At 36.0% G+C, this 20,426-nt stretch overlaps 1 protein-coding gene across 1 annotated transcript; it reads right to left on the bottom strand.

Moving 5' to 3' along the window:
• Nucleotides 1-10,914: 10,914 nt before the first annotated feature.
• Nucleotides 10,915-13,631, bottom strand: LOC142972814 (dual specificity protein phosphatase 14-like). The gene is made up of 4 exons (XM_076114123.1): nt 13,126-13,631; nt 12,107-12,335; nt 11,750-11,886; nt 10,915-11,522 (listed from the first exon to the last, which is right to left on the bottom strand). Exons 1-4 carry the CDS (start codon nt 13,227-13,229, stop codon nt 11,333-11,335), a joined length of 660 nt encoding a protein of 219 aa, XP_075970238.1. The 5' UTR covers nt 13,230-13,631; the 3' UTR covers nt 10,915-11,332.
• Between the last annotated feature and the right edge of the window lie 6,795 nt (nt 13,632-20,426).

Below are 20,426 nucleotides of genomic sequence, written 5' to 3'. Positions count from 1 at the left end.
TTAACAAACAACGTTTGTTTTATGTACTTGTAACAAAGATGTAATAATAGGTATTATTGCTAACTTAATTGTAAAATCTATACTATTCTATACTAGCTGAATAGTAATAGTATTAATACTAATAAAGCTGAAGAGTTTGTTTGTTTGTTTGATTGTTTGTTTGTTTGTTTGAACGCGCTAATCTCAGGAACTACTGGTCCGATTTGAAAAATTCTTTCAGTGTTAGATAGCCCATTTATTGAGGAAGGCTATAGGCTATATAACATATAACATCACGCTATTACTATTATTATTATTATTACGCAATTAGGAGCGGAGTAGCAACGAAAAATGTTACAAAAACGGGGAAAATTTTGACCCATTCTCTTAGGTGACGCAAGCGAAGTTGCGCGGGTCAGCTAGTGTCTTTATATTCCTTATTTTGTACACCATTATTGAGCAATTAGCTCCCTATAGTGCTTCGTGCGTGTGTATTTGACGGACGAATTGCAACAATACCTGCCTTGCGGAAGAATAGAATTTCTTTAAATATTATTCATAGGAATGTTGCCATTTACCTACCTCAGACACCGCTCTAAAGATACACGTATACATTTTAACATTTCTATTCTTACAGTCATAAAATACAACAAAATATATTACAGACTGGGCAATTTAATTCGAATTATATAAATATGTGTAAATGAAAGCACTCCGAGTGGGATTCTTCTGAAAATAGTCGTAAGGTCAATAACACGACGCGTATATTATAACGAATGGTTTATTTTAATGATATCAATCTTTAGGCTTAGCCGTTCATTAAGACCCACTTTTAACGTAGCTGTTTGCAACTTTCTTGACGTGGCGAAGTGAAATATTTTTATACGTCACCATGTCTTTATAACATAATTTTAATTTTCTATTTCATTCTTTTTATGTTTTTGAGTTCATGTAGCAAATATATAGAGGTATAATTGTCTTTAAAACCGAAATGAGTTTTATCTCATTTGCAACAACATTTCCGAGATGTTTTAAACAATGACTATCCAGCTTATTAAATTATCATCTGTTTTTTATTAAGCTTACAATAAATCTTACACGTAAGATAATTTTAGTCATATTTGTTTATTTTTAAACAACAAGTCATTACTCAAATCTTTGTTTCCTGAAACTATCTAGATATTGTATGTAGCTACCTAAAAGTCGGGTAGCAAATAATGTATCGTAACCTTGTGATCAACGTTTTACAACGGCTTAGCTATTTAGTACTGTACCTGAACAAATTCTTAAATATTTAATCAAAATATTTTATTTATTGTAGTCATCTCGCGAAATAAATACCTGTACACAATATACGGCCCTCTGATTTCAACAGAACCATTAGCATATGATTGGGAGATTTGTTCAAATGACTATGAGGCGCATACCGACTCGCGTTGTCACGTTGGCGTCCTGCCAACTAACAAATACCGACACTTTATAACCGCGGCGCATCGCAGGTGTGTAGCCAGCTTTATGTCGCTAAAGGTTACGTGCTTTTATGAGGTTTAGGATATTTATGATGCTACTTCAAAGGGAAGGCACGTGGCTGCTCAAATGATTGGTGATGATTAGCAAAGTGCGTCGTTAGAGAAACTACTTGTATTCATAAATAATAAGGAACATTTCTTGGGCTTCACGAGCGCTGACAAAAAGTGCATTGTGAAGTAACCCGAGTTGTTAAATTGTACTGTAGAAAAGTTCATTTTCACTTTTTTGTATCATTTTGAAGCTGAAAGGGGCCGTGTCTTATAGTGCTACATACCAAAATAATACTTAAAAAAAATATTGTCTTTTATTGTCAAATACTGAAAAACTCTTCCCTTCATTTAAGATTTTACTAGCGGTAAAAAAGCTTTTAGGCTTCGCTGAAAAAAACATTTAAGAAAATCAGACTGTTGAGCGTTAGGGCAAAATTAGTATGAAGATTTTAAAATTCTACTCCATCGATCACAACATTTAGTTTGACCTTGAACCTATCAGGTCAAACTATATAAAGCGACGGGTGACTAACACGAGCGACTTAATTAAAATATTCGCAGTCCATTACGCGTTGACTATTATCAGTTGTCAAATACGGTGGAACTGATAGGCGTGTCGATGACGCAGTAGTACGTTTTAAAAAAACGTCGTTAATCGTCGCTCGCTATACAAGGAGGGTGTGGATAGTTTAAATGTAAATATAACTTTATTATTTTGACAGTGTATGACGTACACATATCTTTTTGACGTAATAAGACGGAACTAAAGCGCGATTCTCTACAGTCGTGACCATCGTGTATTGTGAGTTTGACATTTAAAATGTACTGCAAAGAATGTTTCTACGCCGACCGCTTGAGACACTGACCAGATTTTCAAACATTTTTTTTAGATAGATAGCAGGTTGTCCATAGTCGATAATAAAAGGAAATTGCTCTTCTGTTGAGTATCTATCAATATTTTTTTTCAAGTATTAGTACAATAGTACCGAGAGCGTAAGAAATCGCGCTACCGGCTAGTTTCACATATTTGTGAATGAAAACCTGATCAGCGCCTCTAGCGGATTTTGTAAGAACTATTTTTGCAGTACATTTCAAATGCCATCTCTCGATAGTAATGACTGTAGTTTCAAAGGAATAAGAACATACACAACAAACTTTTCAACATAATAGCATTTAATTTTAGCATCCTATCGTGAATGAAACCATGCCCAGTTAAAAACGTACACTGTTTTGTTATTACGCAGCTAATCTACGACTGAGTTTATATAAGAAGGAATGACTAGTAGTTAAAACATATGTAACGCCTACGTCGGCTGTGAATAGCACTCGCATACCTTGGATGTAGCTGACTAACAGGTTATATAAAGTGGCTAGACATTTTGTACATGTTTAGCAGCGTTTTTTAGGGTTCCATGCCCAAAGGGTACCGTTTTACCCTTTGGGTAAATCTAATAGTAAGCAACCCTATTCGTAAGCCTCCGCTGTCTGCCTGTCTTGTAAACCGTGATAGCTAGAAAACTGAAATTTTCACAAATTATTTCCGTTGCCACTATAACAACAAACACAATAAAATTAAAATAATAAGGGGTTCCCTTTACAATAAACGTGATTTTTAGGTACGGAACTCGGATTTTTACCTGTTGTTTTTATTGCTAAAATCCCTACAGCCCAAAGTTGATTCTTAATACCATTGAATGCATTGCAAAACAACGTTGAATGCTTTATACGTATAATTTCCATACTACCTACAAAATAATTACTAAGATTTCGGCGATCATTAGCATTCGGGACCGAAGAGATATATTTATTATGTGTTCTTGCTTTTTATAAATGCTATTAAACGTTAGTACTGATATTACTTCAGCTGTACACAGAACATAAAATGAAACCCACAGACTTTCTTTGATCGATTGGCATTCCTATTATTTAATGTCGATATATGATGTCAATATCAATATCAATCTCACATCACACGAAACTTGTTGACTCATAGCTTACGCAAAGAAAAGATTAAATACAAAAATATGATGTTTTTCACACACGATTTGATCATAGAGAGAGATGTATAAACGTACGCATAAAGCGTTGTATAAACTTTTGAGCAAATAAAAGCATTTATAAAAAGTCCGTACGAAAATACACGTTCCATCAAAACAACTTTACATAACTTCGCGTGATTATTATAAACAATCGAAAATAATCCGGCTCATATTTTGAACGAGAATAAATTTGAACGTAGACCGAACGGGGAACAGTGATTCATGTAAGTATACGTGTTCACGAGACGGGACTCACGATCAATCATGTGCAACAATGTTCGGCCGTACTTCCTCGCGCTTTGATGTCGACCTTACGCCGACACACGCCGACTCACTGACACCGACATTTTGCCAAATATTTCTAACACTCGCATCAACACTTACAAAAACTGCAAAGTTATGTGACGCCTGTCCGTCATCTCGAAATTTCGCTTCTGACATTGCATTCTCAAAGTGAAGGAAATACAATTGATGTGTTTTTGTTTCATATGATACAATAACATACTTTGATTTCAATGTCAGCGTGACCTCACTAGCTTTCAATATTTCTATGAATAACAAGAATAATGTTTTTCAAGAACTATAATTGGACGTCAGCTGCGTTTATAACACTGATGCTTTCAAATTATAATAAACCAACTAACCCACGCAACTTCATACTATAGCTAAGTAACTTAAAAGTTTGGCTAAAACTGTAGTTTAGTTTTTAAATGAGGGAGTAAACGTTTATACATAGCATACACACACTCTTAATATCTTCGAATGCCTATAGAGGAGACGGCGGATTCCATACACATATTTGCTGATCCCGAAGTGTCTGCGAACCACAAGTTAATTAATACTGAACCGCTAGTCATCGAAAAATGTTGTATGAAAATCTGATCAACGCCTCTAACGGGCATTGTAGGAATTAATTTGACAATACATTTTAAATGTCAAACTTTTGATACTCGACAGTACCGACGGTAGAGATTCGCGCTATTACTAGTATACGAGTATGTATATTAATATGCATTTCATTAATAATCACGCATGGGTCTGCGGAATGCCATGATTCTGACTAATAGCATCGTACACTTGTAAACTAACTAATGACACGTGGGATCACTGACCCGACTACATCCGCGAGGAATATTAATGACTGCTCTATGCTTGAGTACAAACGATGGTGTATCATAGGAGTTTAAATGAACTTTCAAAAACCTGGACGAAATGTCAACCAAACTGAAGAAAATAATGCATAATCGCCTTAGATAATAAGTCCATCGACTTAGTAGAGATCCTTGTATGCAAGGTATGGTTCTTTACTAATTCGGTGGTCTATAGTCACGGAATAAACATTATTTAATATAAAAATGATTCTCTTGTTAGTCAAGTGACATCGTATTTTAAAAACTAAAATGTACCCTAAAATTGCGATATCAACGTAGTACAAATAACAAAACATTGAATAAAATGCTTAAAAATAAAGTAAAAATGGATTCAATTAGTAAGACTCGCGAAACATTCGCATTAGTGGGCTCGTGTCCCGCTGTATGACCACTTAGAGTAAACGTACGACGTATTACGACCAATGGTGGATACACGTGACAATATAGTTACAATATATATATAAATTAAGATAGGATGGAGAGGCCGCGGGGTCCGGCATCACTGGCCCCCTAGACACTTACGCTCAGCATCCGTCCTCCGAGCAAAGTGGGAGCTCTGCTCTTGCGACTCCACTCTGGACGGCCAATAAAGGCAGGCCAGAGGCGGAGGACCGCTTCCTCGTCAGTTTTCACTCCGACCACCGACACTACGAGCCAATGAAGGCAAGCCGGAGATGAGGGTGACTTCCCCCTAGAGCACTCAGGTACCACGGGTTCGCTACTCCCAGACACCTCGCCTGAAGGCGGCAATTATTTACTTTTTATTAATATTTAGCATCCAGTGATATTTGAAAAATAATATGACAAGAGAATATACTCAAACACCAATAGAGATCAATCAAGATCTCTATTGGTGTTTGATCTTGAGATTTCCCGCATCTAAGGCCGAAGCTTCTGCTCCGACTTCGTCCGCGCGAAATGATTTTACGTTTAACTTTTTAAACTGATAAGCCGGGATGGCCGCTAGTATATAATAAATACAAAGTAACATCTTCATCTCCAACTAACCTCGATTTGAATTCACGCCCGTATAATTAGCGAAATTCTCAGAAGTACTTCTAAATGCACGTTTAATGATAATGCACCGGCAATGAGGCAGGCACCTCGAAATAAGAGTACCGAGTGCCAAGCGACAGGTTTATGTCCCAAAGATCAGAAACAATGACACAACAAGCCGATTCCCGTGCCTTAGGTCAGTTTTCTAGATCAAACGTCGTATAATTAGTTTTATATTTGAACAGATGACATTTATTCGTTTTGCACGTGTCGCTCTATTGTTTCGTTCTAAGAACTCAATAACTCTCTGGGTCACAGTGTCGCTGATATTATATCAAGAATTGTGAGGGAAATAAAATTTTGTTTGCCTTGAAAACTGACGGCTTGTTTATTATTGATATGTACTTTTTCGATAAACGCAAAAAAATATTTTAGAAGTTCGCTTTTCAAGATCGTCAAGACGCCAGCGCGGTCCTTGAACTCTAAAAAAAACAATTTATGTCGCGAGTAATGGCCACATTACACATAAACCTGTGATGTTCTTATTTTTAAAATGTTCCTTTTCTTCATTAATTAGCAGAACACTTCGTCACTCAACAGCCACTTACAAACTTTCCAAAAAAAACTTATTTTAAACAATGCATTTTTAATTAGAGATTATTATCACACAAAACGAGTCTGTTCGTTTTCATTACGAAAATTAAAATTTTCAAAACGGACCAAAAGCAACATAATATCGCACTCCCGGTGCAACACTGTCACTTATGTAAAAAAAAAACAAATCTATAGATATGTTATAAAGTCATTGTTGTGTGAAGTGTCAACGTTTTAAATGCTTCTCCTGAAAAACTACATTTTTGCATAAGTGACAGTATTGCACCGGGGATGCGATATATTTTTTAAACAAAAAGAGACCACCCACTACACGTACTCACATCATTAAAATAAATTCAGTATGGAATATGCAAGAAATTATATAAGTGAGGTATGCGAGCGATAGACAGAACGAGCCACGGCTAGGAACTTCTGTATAAATAGCCAGGAATGTGCGACGGAATGCGGCGTCACCGGGAAAGTTAACTGTCTCGAAATTTCTTTCCGATTCCAATGTAGCTTGAATATTGAGTCACCCGGGACTCTTTTGGTTCAATCATTTATATATCTACGCCTCAAATACTTTTAGTTCAGCTATGAATTGTTTTACGAGTTAAAACATTGGGCAGCGTTCATTGACCGACGGTTAGAGGCCCATCGCGAAAATAATTCAGTTTGTTTAACACATTACGTTCCTTTTAACGTTAAAAACATAAATACGGTACACTGTTGTGTTATATTGTCTTTCATTCATGAGAAACAGCACGTTTAATAACAGAATCCCGGAATTCCTATCATAATATTTTCTACATTACGTTTTCACTTGTTAGAATAAAACTAACAATTTTTAAATAAATATACAAAAGTACCTACTATGTGTTTCAGCGTAAATAAAATTCATTAAAAACAGTTTTTTGAATACGTGACTAGAAAAAGCTATTTTAAAAGCGTACAAACGTTAACAGACGCGTTAATTAGCTTGAACTATTCTAATCGCAACACAAATAGCAATAGTACTGTATTTCTATGTAACTATGCATTTAGCGGTTACACTATAATAGAAACTGAAGGAAAGTTTATACTCAGCAGTCATTGTTCTACAAACTACAATTAGATCAGTTTATCAACTGGCGTATTAGGTGTGGTTTCCTCCGTCAACATTAAAAGGAATTTATTAGGATTATATACATTTGAGTGAGGTTTCGTTACGATATTTGAAATGAAACGAAACTAAAGACGCTATTATTATTTTCTCTAAATAAGTCACACTATGCGCAGTTGTCTGTATATTAAATGTGTGATTCAGACATACACTGAAATAAAATGTAGCGTAGATATCATCCCTACACCTAATAAATGTTCAACATCGTATAAACAAAAAAAATCGCGCATGTGAAACCAATTAATAAAGCTGCAAAAAAAATGGGGTACAATTACCAAAAAGCAAAATAATATGATAAATCAAATACAGATTATATTTAATACTGAAGAATTTCACAGTGAGATGTCTGTGAATCGTAAATATTTTCGCTTCGCATGCCTCTATGACGATGTTAAGGTCGCACAAATATTTATAAGTGAGATGGAAATAATCTGGAATGTTAGGGAACTAGGAAGGTCGGGCGGGGAGGCCGACATGCTACATCCCATAGAATACGTTAATTTATTACACCAAATAGATATACATAAGTAATGGCTAGGAAATACATAAAGAAATATACGTGTAAAGATAGGTTCTGTTGTTACTATCTCGAAGAGAATTTTACTGTGGAGAATCGGATTGCACATCCCATTTAGGCAAAATAATTTTGCAAACACAACTCTTACAGAAAGATTATTAAATGTTTGTGACTACACTGTTCAGGTGACTTAAGTGACATTAACATCTTATACCATATGAAAATAATTACTTTAGGTACCCTTGAAGATGTTTAAACTACTAACATAATTTGTGATTTAGAAAAACAAAACAATAAAATCGTTCGTAGAATTGACATTTCATGAAAGTGACGTCAAGAAAAGATGTCTAAAGTCTATTTGAATAAAAAACTCTTAATTTTACACAAATAAACTCTGCGACATGAATGTAAGCAGTGATTACCTCTCTTATAGTCATTGATAACTTTATGGCGAAATTGGAAATAATATTTTGGCAGTTGAGACCAAAATATAAATAAGGTACACACCCACGGCAAGGCCAAAATAACGATTTGGGCACAATCCAAATGTCATTTTAATGTATACCGAACGAATTTGCCAAGAACCCTTTGTTATTACCCTGAAAATAATATATTTTACATTTATCATTCAGTACCTACTGCGAAAGCGATAAATACCTACTTTTTCTTATTTATCTTGGTTTAATAAAAATATGAGGCTTTTATAGAAACCGTCCATAGATGATCATTCTAAGGTTGCAACTTCGAACGGCATACTTAATTATAAGTTTTTATAATCACTGCATACCTTTATGTTAATGAAAATGCACAAGTTTTGGTTACCAATTGTAGATAATGTCAATAAGTGTTTTTTGTGTTAATTTCCAATTTGGTGAAATAAAATATTTTACGCAGAATCCAAAACTTTTCATCAACAGAAATAAAGTTCCATGAATCTGTATCTGGTACAATGTGATCACAAACGACGTCTACAAATCATTATATACATATATTTACCCTCAAAATATGAATCAAAATTTAGATATTTTATTTGATATCAGACAGTTTTTACGAAAATTACGATGTCAATTGCTCACTACAAAGAAATAAAATCATTATAATAATATGCAGACATTAGAATAGTTTATTTCTATTATATTATTATATCAATGTGACAGGGAGAATACTTGTCACCAAGAATAAGGGCAACATGATAAAAATAAAAAAGGAAAATCGATGTGAATTTGCGACGTATTTTGTGATGATTCAGGATCTGATATCGAGTACTCTCCGAATCAAATAAGGGCGTCCCAGTTTAATATTCCAGCCCACGTACAATATAACACAGACTCCAATATTTTTACATGACTTCTGAGCAACAATTCAAAAAGGCGGTTTATCCCTTTTCGTTCGCTGCGGGCAGGCAATTTAATTTTAACATTTCTTTGTTGCTAATTACAGCGCTGAAGTCATCCTGTCGTAACTAAAAGTACTACACTATTTTTATACAATTCATTAACACGTAAAAAACAAAGAAGTCGGTCCAAAGAAATATTCTAATTACAAACACGTGAGGTAATTACCACTAACATTGAACTTGGTATCTCACGCTGTTATCCATCACTTGTCATACAGACGCTCGTGCGAATTCCTGCCTTAAGCTTCTGGATTTAGAACATTCATTTTTTTCATTGAACAGCAAACAGGTATTCGTCAAACTCATGACAGCGTAATGTATTCTGGCTAACATCCAAACTCAACTATTTCCAAAAGAGCGTCGAAAAAGCAATTGACACAAAGCAATCTGACGTGAAAATTATATTTGAGGATGTAGACGTTAAATATATACAGAATGACTTGAAAACATCTGTACAGAAAATAGAAACTTATTAGTTTAGTTTCGCAAAATATATAACACGTTTATTGTAACCGTCTGAGAATTTTGACAACTGAAGGACTAGCCGTTTATGAGACAAGTTCTTTAAATTGACTCTAATCTAAGCAGACACCATTTTAAATATAGTTACGATAGCATAATATATTTATGTGTCCGAATGACATTCAGGGGATTTGAAAGACTATTTAATAGCTATGTCTGGTTTATAATTCTTACCTATTTATGTGCGCAGATTTATACGGCTGAAAAAACCGCTCGTAGTTTTACTATCTGAGTAAGGTTGAACGTTAGGACGCAGACAAAGGATCCCTTGGCACTCCGTAGGTGCGGTCCAAATAAATATTATCCAACGAACTGAACTTTTTACTTCCTATTTGAATGAACTGCATACAAATCTATCAGTCATTCATCTAACATTAGTTCGAAATAATTATAGCAGGCTGGCGGTAGTAGTAATGTATTTTGTATTTTGTTATTATTATTTAACAAATTGATGCTTACTTTCACACAGTTACTTACACTATTTTACTATGTGTTTATGCCTCATCTCAAAAAATAACTCATTAAGCGAAGTTTAATCTTGTAACATATCAAACGTCAGTCTCAAGAGAGCATACTAGTCTGGCGCACTGCAAATAAGACAACTATTACAAAGTATTACATCAGTAGGCGGAAGCAACGCGGCATAGTTCATAATAGCAGTGCGAGCGCGCCGATGTATTTATACCAGCGCTCAATGCCACGAGGCCAACAACACTTCAATGAATTACTCATTACTCCACTACTGCACTTTCAACAACATTTTTGACAACTTATTTTTACAATAGAAACCTTTCATTGTGAAGTTTTCCTTAGTCGATGTTGTTACGAAGTTATTCCTTGAATGCCCTTCACTGCAATATTATCCCGAGATTTTTATGTAAATGAAGAAAAGGTAGTTTGTAATGTTCGTACCAAATGACATTCTTTGGTCTCTACCTACTCCTATGGGTACAAGGCGTAATTTTTAGTATGTATTTTTTAATGAGATAGTCTTCTATAAATTGCGTTGTATAAAGGCTCAAATGAAAAGTCAAAATATAAAAATTAACCACTTATTTATTTTGGTCCCATTATAATTATACAATTTCATGGTAAACAAATACCTAATGTTAAATTTATAACAATTAGTAAATTATCACATTGCTTAAACTAAACACATACATAATATGTAAAGTTTATATAACACTTACAATTTATCAATCAATAGTTGTGAGAAAGTACATAAGAAAGATCTCATCTAAATCATCCACTTAGAGAAGAAATGTTTCAATATCATCATTATTCATGCCACTGAAGCGACGTACAAATATCGAAATTGATTACATCCATTCGTATTATCCAAATCATTCATTCACTCAGTCTTATATTTATTGGCATCCATCTCCTTGCGCTGCAACCTTCCTTTCATCTTCGCACAGATCACAGTTATCCTTGCCTAAGCTATATCTCCCACACTTCAGCTCTTCTCGATCGGCCCGTATCGCTGTCTGAACCAGGTCATCCCTTTGTAATCAGCCTCGTACACATCTGGTATCTCTTTGTCGATAGCTTCACAATACACCATCTTAACTGATGGTTCACCGAAGAGCCTCTCTTCATACTTAATCAGCTGTTTGAAGAATCCGGTGTTTGGCCTGATTTGTGGCCTGCAACAATATATTAAATCATAAATTCATTGTTTAAACATTGCACAAAGAAATGAGTACAAAAAATAAATTTTATTCTCAAACATCTAGCGGAAACCATAAAGTACTTCAAATAGCCCGCACAAATGCTGCTTCCCAAACGATTTAATCACCTATTATACGTCGTAAATACCGCCATGTGTTTGAAAAACATTCGACATTGAAAAAAGAATTGAGGAATTACTCACCGTCTTTGCTTCATGTGATGGTAGGCGTCCCTCAGGGTCATCTTCTGCCATTTGACGAGGTACGCGAGGCACAGAGTGACGGACCTTGATATACCAGCTACGCAGTGGACCAGCACCACTTCACCATTGCAGACAATCTATTGACAAAAGGTAAATGATAAGCACCGTAAATATGTAGTAGCCTAAGCCTTTCATAAGAGATTACAAGCTTAATCAAATCGAGTGATGGCACGTAGATATGTTTACAAATAGAGATAGAATTTAGGACAATCTTGAACTTGTAAAACGGTAAACTAATTAAGATTGAGATCATGGTCGTGATGAACTCAATTGACTAAAAACAAATCGTTTATTTACCTCATTGATCAGATCGGCAACGCTTTCCATGTATGGGTGCATGTCGGAGTTTGGTGTGTCGAGCAGCGGGACCAATTGTCTGGGAACATAGTCTTCTGGTGGAGGAGGCAGCTCCGGGGCTGCGCTCACGATGAGACCAGGATGCAGAGCTTTGACAGCCCCGGGAAGAGCATGGGCCCCGCACACGTAGAGGGCAGAAGTAATTCGCGATACTCCAAGAGGACAACCCCTGAAAGAAAAAATTAAATGAAATACTTTGTTTTGGTAATCATAAATACTATCATATAAATTTTGAAACATTCTAAAGCTTTTTCAAAGTATTTCTGTCTCGTAGCCAGAACGTTCGTCGGTTTTTTTCTCAGGCTTTCAATTAATATATGTCCATCGCTTTGAATAAGAACGTTTGTTCAAGTTACAAGAACAAAAGCCACATCTTTGAAATCAGATAAACAGTAGATGAAAAACGAGCAAAACATGATTTGTGGAATCCTGACCCGAATCGCGACAACGTGCGGGCTTGTGGGCACGTAAACACTGCATTCCAAACGGTTGTGTCATTCTGGCACACAGCCAACACATCTGACCTAGCGAACTTGCTAATGCTATGTTACACTTCAGTGAACTCTCTCAAGTTCTATTCAAATATGCTTATCATCATTGAGATAATAACAGCGAAGGTTGCCTCATTTAAATTGCTTGAAGCATTTCTAACAACTACTACATTTCAATTGTTTTGTAATTCTGCTAAACTATCTACAAGTCTTTTTTATGTGTATTCAATACATACGTTTTCAGTTTACAAATCGATAGTAAACTGAAATTTAAACAGTGTATTTTCCCGAAGCCTAAGAACCCACTGATTTGATGAGACAACATATGAAACAGCTGATTCCTTATTTCAAAGTACAACCAATTAGTGGTAACAGCTTACACTGTAATTTTCTGATTTACTCTATGGTGTCTAGTGCTACGCTGAGGATTGTAAAAGTACCTAAAGAATTTAAGTGAAGAATATTTACTTGTTAAGTTCCTCCTTGGTCAGGATCGGTGACCCGACGACGACAGTTGGTTCGTTCCCCTCTCCTACACTTGCAACCTTGTCTTCTACTGGCAGGACTTTCATTGTTTCACCAAACCAGTTTACTTTATCAACAGTCTGAGTCACTTCACTGTCACCACTCACTTGTCACTTTACTAAAGTCTATTTCTAATTAGTCTTTAATTTTTCACTGTAAAATGTTCAACTGCAAAATTTTCCTTCTCACTTTTCTCAGTCTTATCACTTGCAGTATCAACTTCACTATTTTCTGCAAATTTTTCAGCGAATCTATTTAGATTCGCTCGTTTTGCGAGCTTACCTTCTCGTTCACTTTCTTTTTCAGTTCCTTCTGTGTTTATTTTTTCGTTTTTTATTGTAACTGAATGTTCAGAATCGTGTTTAATATCGATATGGGTTAATCGTCGGCGAGACGTGCGTGCGCGCAGTTCGCGGTGCTCGATCGCACTGAGCTCGCCCTCGCCACCTGTACGCGATCCTTAGCCCGTGACGATCCGGGATTGCAATATCCGGCATTCCACAGTTATTTTTGAACAACGGTGACGCTTATTTTGTTTACATGCTTGTCTTGCTGTTTTTGGTGTGAATGAAGGGCTTTTTGTGTTTATTTTGCGATTGAGACGTAGTTATGAGTGAAATTGAAATATTTTGAGTTTTTAGGTCTGTTTTATAATATTGCATATAAATTCATATAATTATTTATATTTTTCTATTGCGCAGTTTATTCTATTTATATTTAGCTTCATTTTTAACATATTAAAGTCGACCAGTAGATTTAAGTGCCATTTTTTTTATTTCAATCAACAATTCTTTGAAATAATTTGGCCCTTCGATGTAAACAAACATTGTTACTTTAGACAACCTTCTTCGCTTCCTAATTCCTGGAATCTTTCCTGAACCACGAAGGTAACACAATGTCCTCAATAACTTCTGTTACAATGTTGTAAGGCATTTCAAGATGGCTGGTTGGTTAAAAGCGTCTGGTTCACATAACTCAGTAGTCAGGTGCCACTTCCGGGCGCACTAGCCTTGAGCCCGTAATAATTTCATTTCTCGCACTTCGCCACGAATTATGAGCTGTTTGAAGGAACTATTTAGATGTCAGCCAAATAACTGCTCGAACAAAATAAGTCTTAACGGCTACTCGTTATCGATGCGTTGAAAACTTATATAGAGTTTATTACGATTTGAATGTTTGTCGAACTAAACTGAAGCAAATGGAGATTTGATTCATTCCAAGGATTTAAATACGTGATTAAATGTCTTAAAACACGAGGAAAATTCAACATGTTATCCTATCAAAATGTTACCGAATTAAAATGAGTAGAAATTATGAGTTGCCAAAACGGATTTGAAAACGCTAGAATAATATCATTTTGGCAAGTTCACCTTGTTATTTGGTAAACATAGATCTATTATATAAACATAGATTATATTCCAAACATCTCACAAACAATCTCGTTACCAAATGCATATACTACTTAGATTGCGTCACATAAGAAAGCTGAGTCAGTTCGTATATTATGCGCCGGCGTTGAGCACAAGCTATAAAGACCGCCGAGTGAAATGCAGCCGCAATAAAATTAAATATTTGGCTAACTGATATTCAATGCAACATTGCATTAGGCTGACTGGAAACAAGGCGACTTTCTACCAACTTATACCTCGTTTGAATTTCAAGTTCAAGTTTGAAAATTTTATTGGACTTTTAATTTTAATAGTTATTTATTTATTAACTTTTAATTGGAATTTTAATAGTTATTTGATTACAAACTAAGCAGAGCTTGTACTACGGTAACCAAATAACCGATAAACATACTTATCTACTTTTAAGTACATACTTATTTAGGCAGGCTCAGAACAAATACTCGTGCTCTTCACACAAAAATTTGTCCCGGGTGAATTTGAAATGAATGAATTTCAAAGGCATAATAAAAATCAGGAGACGGTCAAGTCGAATCAATCAAAAAAATCTGCTATAGTCACTTTTTCCGTACAGCATCCTTGTATCATAATAGACTTTTCTGATTACGATTTGGTACAGTTCATCAACACGACATAAATTGTCACCTGTCAGTCATTATTGAGAATATAATAATAACAGAGGCGGCTCGTTACCACTTTAGGAATCTGTTTCTATGGTAACTAAAATATATTGCTAATTGAGTCGGATGGTTTTTGGCAGTAATCCATCGTAGGATAATGTTTAAGAGGCACCTTGCCACAGACTGCCCAAGATGGAGCCACGTGGCCATTTATTATACGATTTTATTATTAAGGTTTGATTTTATAGTATTTAAGGTTTTTAAAAGTAACAGAATGCGTCCAAGCGTACGGAGTATACGGATCTATGTGGAAGTTTTGACCAACAATAAGTCAGTACAAATAGATTGTGGAGGAACGAGGTGATCATGTTCCTCCAACACAAAGGGAGGATCCTCCGACCAGGCGAGGTGATCATGCCTGGTGGGCCTAGGCTGCCCGACTGTTGTGGTCGGGAACTTGTATATATAGTCAGTTGCCGTGCAAACTTCGATAGCGCGATTCAGGACTTGTGACGTCTGTCACACTGCGCGTGGTGGTTGGTTGCGCGCTGGTCCCAGTAGATGTCGCTGTATGTAGCGAGCCGCTACATCACTCCCCCTCAGACCGTAGGTCGATCTTCTCATCATGTCAGTCAGTCTCTCCACTGCCATGCATTGATGAGTTCCCGTGAGTCGGAACTGTATGCCGCTAGTCCCAGTGAGTCGGAACTGTATGCCGCAAGTCCCAGTGAGTCGGAACTGTATGCCGCTAACTCCAGTGAGTCGGAGAGGTGCGGTGTGCGGTGTGCGGTGAAGTGTCCCCAGTGAGTCGGGGCGAGGTGCTTGTTGTCTGCGGTGAGTCGAGACGAAGCGTTGCGGTGCCCTGGGTGCGTCAGAGTAGCGTGACGATGATGCCCAGGTTGGATGCCGCTGAGGCCGTAGGGTATGCCAGTCATGTGCGTGAGCGACATGTTCGTGGAGTGCCCTGGTGTGGCCGAAGATGCTGGCTGGAGTTGTACGACTGCTGCTGTAGGAGTGAGGAGCGATGAGGGTGTGAAGGTTTGCTGCTGCTGGTCTGATCTTCGTGAAGGCTGCTTCCAATCACGTCGGGGTCACCACTGTGGAGGAACGAGGTGATCATGTTCCTCCAACACAAAGGGAGGATCCTCCGACCAGGCGAGGTGATCATGCCTGGTGGGCCTAGGCTGCCCGACTGTTGTGGTCGGGAACTTGTATATATAGTCAGTTGCCGTGCAAACTTCGATAGCGCGATTCAGGACTTGTGACGTCTGTCACACTGCGCGTGGTGGTTGGTTGCGCGCTGGTCCCAGTAGATGTCGCTGTATGTAGCGAGCCGTTACAAGATTATTAAAAAAGGTTCACTTCGATAACAGTCACTTGTTTTTAATGGCAGCGATACTTTATAAAATTTCTTCCCGTATTCAGCAGCTCGATTCTCCGCTACTATCGACTACCGACAACCGGCTAACTATCGAAAAATTTACACAAAAATCTGTTTAGCGCCTCTACCGGGCCCCATAAGAACTATTTTGGCAATACATTTTAAATGTCAAACTCTCCATGATACTCGACAGTACCGGCTGTAGAGAATAATTGCGCTACAGATTATGAATTTTTATTCAACTCTATCGAAATTGATTCACTTTGTGTTGAAGCTTGCGTCAAGCCGAGCGACTTCTCACCCATCAATAACGAACGTAATCCTTTCTCAAAAACACTTGTTTTCTTAATCCGATGAATATTTTCTCGTATATAAATAGTTTTAGAACATAAATGCACTCAGCTGAAAATAAAATGTAGATAATGTTATTACGAATAGCGTTGGGCGTGCCAATTTGCACACATTACGTCTTTAGGATTCCGCTTGAAGACTGCTAGAAAAAAACAACAGCCATTTGTTTTTTTTTCTTTTCGATCGATCGTTACTTAGTGATCAGTTGACAATTTATCCATTGGATGTAAATTGTATAATTTCCTCTTCTTTTTTAACTTTACTGTTTTCATTCTAGCGAAATTCTGTGTAATGAATTTAAGAAAATATATTCTTTTAGTAACGTACGTATGTTCCGCCATTTAATAATAAAACTAATGTCGCTACTACGATCAATTAGCGTGAAATTTAAGGTATAGATACCGAAATAAAATTGTAATTAAATACGGAACCAATGATAATAAACACGACTCGATCAAATGCATATTTGTTTTGCTGTTATCACCTTGAGGATTCCAACCCAGGTCAACAGATGTAGGTCATTTAAAACATCGCAACTTTTACTAATAAGAACTTAATATGTAATCTATTTGGTATGGAACATGTGTTTTTCTGGAATGCAATTTATTTGGAAAAAGCAGCACAATATAGTATTATAAATTAGATAGTTGTAATATTTGGTACATACTTATATATTTTTCTAAAACTAGTTTTAATGCACGAATTAAGTTTATCTAAACAGTCGATTAACGATACAAATTCAAGAGATTTACGCCATTTTGAAACCACTTATTACAATATACATACATAATTAGATAACTATTAGGTACTAACTTTTGTTAACAAGTTAACTGTATAAATAACTTCATAAAAAACAAATCATCGCAGCGAATTTCAGGGCCACTGAAAACGATAATTAAAATACATTTATTGTATGATTAATGAATTCTCACTATTCTCAGACATTAAGCATTATGCAAAATACATTATCTAATTATAAGGTAACATCTTTACTTAATATTCTGTCAACAATATGATTAATTGAACTTTGAATAGAACATTTAAGAAACAATAAATTACGTTGACTCTACAACATATTTTTTAAACACTGCTGTTTTCTGGCATCCCACGATGCGCCTGTCCAAAGTGTTTGTGTGATAAAATGAAATCGTTACAGCTCGATACAAAACATATTAATTTTGTAGAGCTCCAAGCGTTTGTAGTTTGAAAATAATCGGATTTGCATTTTACATTGACTGCCTCAGCGGTGCGGTCGGTAGTGCATTCGGCTGCTGATCATGAGCTCTTCTATTCCCGACATGGGCAAAGAGTCTTTTTCTTACAATATTAGTAGTAGATACTAACATTGTTAATGGCTGAACCGTGAATTTATTCATGCATCTTCATCTCTCTCTTTCTCATCAATCTTCTACACATTCGGTCATCAATTCTTAATTATTTCCAAAAATTATCTACGAAATCCATCGGGAACCAAGCAATTGTTAAAAATAATGTCTGTCGTATCCATTAATTATCATCTCCATGCCGAATGGTTTGAATTACGTTACATTAACTTCACTTTCTCTTTTCCTTGTGAAAGTTAAACACGTCAACCCATACAGTTTATTTATAAACCTGTTTTATTTGAAAAAAAACTCAAAAATGTACAAGATAATAGATTAAAACGTTTCACGTTACATCCTACCTTAATACATAGCCTAAACCGCGGAATACCTAGATACTTATAAGCCCTACCCTAACTAGTTACTATTCCCATTGTGATGTAAATTTGAAAGGGAGACTTTATTTAATTTTAAATTCAAACACTGGTGCCAATGATGTAAGTATTTTTAGTTTTCATATTTTAAATGGTACTTATAGTGTGGTGTGCAACCAAATGTCCGTCCTATTAATAAACATAAGTACCAACATTTATTTAGAATCCAACAATTATTCATATTTTTCATACAACAATACACTTCAAATATTTTCCGTCCCTTAATTGATTTTATAAACCTCATTTTCTCTCGTAATACCCTCATATCCTCATACTCCGCAACGCGAATCAACTCAAATACATACATGCATTTGCATTGGCGAAGAATAAAGAACTTGCTATGATCCATAAAATTTCCTTTGCTTCACTCACATCCATACCTTGTCTTATAAGACCGCCATTCGGAAGTATTAACTCATAAACCACAAAGTACTAAGAGGGGTTTCAGCAGTATTATCACAAGTTCAACAATCGATAAAGCCCCTTGACAAAGACACGCGTCAATATATTGTAAAAACACCAATTACGTTTTATAAATACGATATAAATTACGTTTGAAGAACCTACGCTTTGCCAACAAGTAATAAAAACGATTTGCAAATAGTATTTGGCTTTATGCTTTTATTTATTGATCTAATGTAAGCCATTATGTCGACACTAGCAAATAATATTGCAAGTAACCATGTGACTGACAAAATGCGTGATTCATATTGTATTTCTGTGAATTTTCGAATATTTCAAAATTAAATTCTGTGATAGCCGGACAACTTAAAAGAGAACATTAGCAATCACGATTTATTTGGATTATAATGTTGTAACAGATCTGAGTATTTTCAAAAACAGTAGCCGTATCGCTACCGTCAGCTGCATAAACCTGTGGGCCACTGATGTTGTTAATTCTGGATGCATTCGTCAGCCTTTATCCCCTTTGGAGTGGAGTTTTCGAAAATCCTTTCCTAGTGCTCTACACTTTCTAAGGAACCTTCATACCAAATTTCAACTTTCTACGCTCAGTAGTTTTGGCTGTGCATTGTGCATAAGCAACGAAGAGTTTTATACATTATTATATGATGATTCTATCTGGAATATGACCAAGTGTATGTGTGCAGATAACTAACCTTACCTACCTTATTTATCTGACTCGCATGCATGATGACATTATAAATAGTCTATGTACTTGGTATGCACATTGATGGTGAAGGTTGATTGACATGTCCTACGACATGCCTTTAAAGGGCTAACCTTTTTTATAATCACTAGGTTCTGTTCGCGACACCGCCTGCACAGTTATAATAATATCTCTATGAGAAATGTCGAATATACATTTTAATATTGATATGCGACAATGATGCCATAGTCTTGTATTTACGTTGAATTTTAATGAGTGACTAATGTAATGTTTCAGTTTGTAATAAATTTAAGTTTAACGTTATTTACCAAGTGACGGACGTAGCATGAGCATTTTGGGTGAACCTTTTACGAGTAAAAATATAAAATAAAAAAAAAAACCTTTTTTGTTAACCCAGTCGACTACGCTATCACAGTAAATAAACATTTTGGGTACGACAGAAACAGTAGCTTGATTCTCTACTACTATCGACTACCGACAACCGGCTTGTCATCGAGAAATGTTGTATGACAATCTGATCAGCGCCTCTGCCGGGCGTCGTAGGAACTAATTTAGCAGTACATTCTAAATGTCAAACTTTCGATACTCGACAATACCGACC

The sequence above is a fragment of the Anticarsia gemmatalis genome, chromosome 5, assembly GCF_050436995.1.
Source record: "Anticarsia gemmatalis isolate Benzon Research Colony breed Stoneville strain chromosome 5, ilAntGemm2 primary, whole genome shotgun sequence".
Lineage (NCBI taxonomy): Eukaryota > Metazoa > Arthropoda > Insecta > Lepidoptera > Erebidae > Anticarsia > Anticarsia gemmatalis.
The sequence above is the reverse complement of the archived record's forward strand: the minus strand, read 5'-3'. Positions and strand labels throughout refer to the sequence as shown.

Bases quoted from the DNA above. Each gene is read 5' to 3' on its own strand.
- LOC142972814 (XM_076114123.1), bottom strand. From the start codon at position 13,229: ATGAAAGTCCTGCCAGTAGAAGACAAGGTTGCAAGTGTAGGAGAGGGG. The intron at 12,336-13,125 runs GTAAATATTCTT...TTTTTCTTTCAG, and splicing joins ACCAAGGAGGAACTTAACAA to GGGTTGTCCTCTTGGAGTAT. The intron at 11,887-12,106 runs GTAAATAAACGA...TTTTGTCAATAG, and splicing joins TTGCCGATCTGATCAATGAG to ATTGTCTGCAATGGTGAAGT.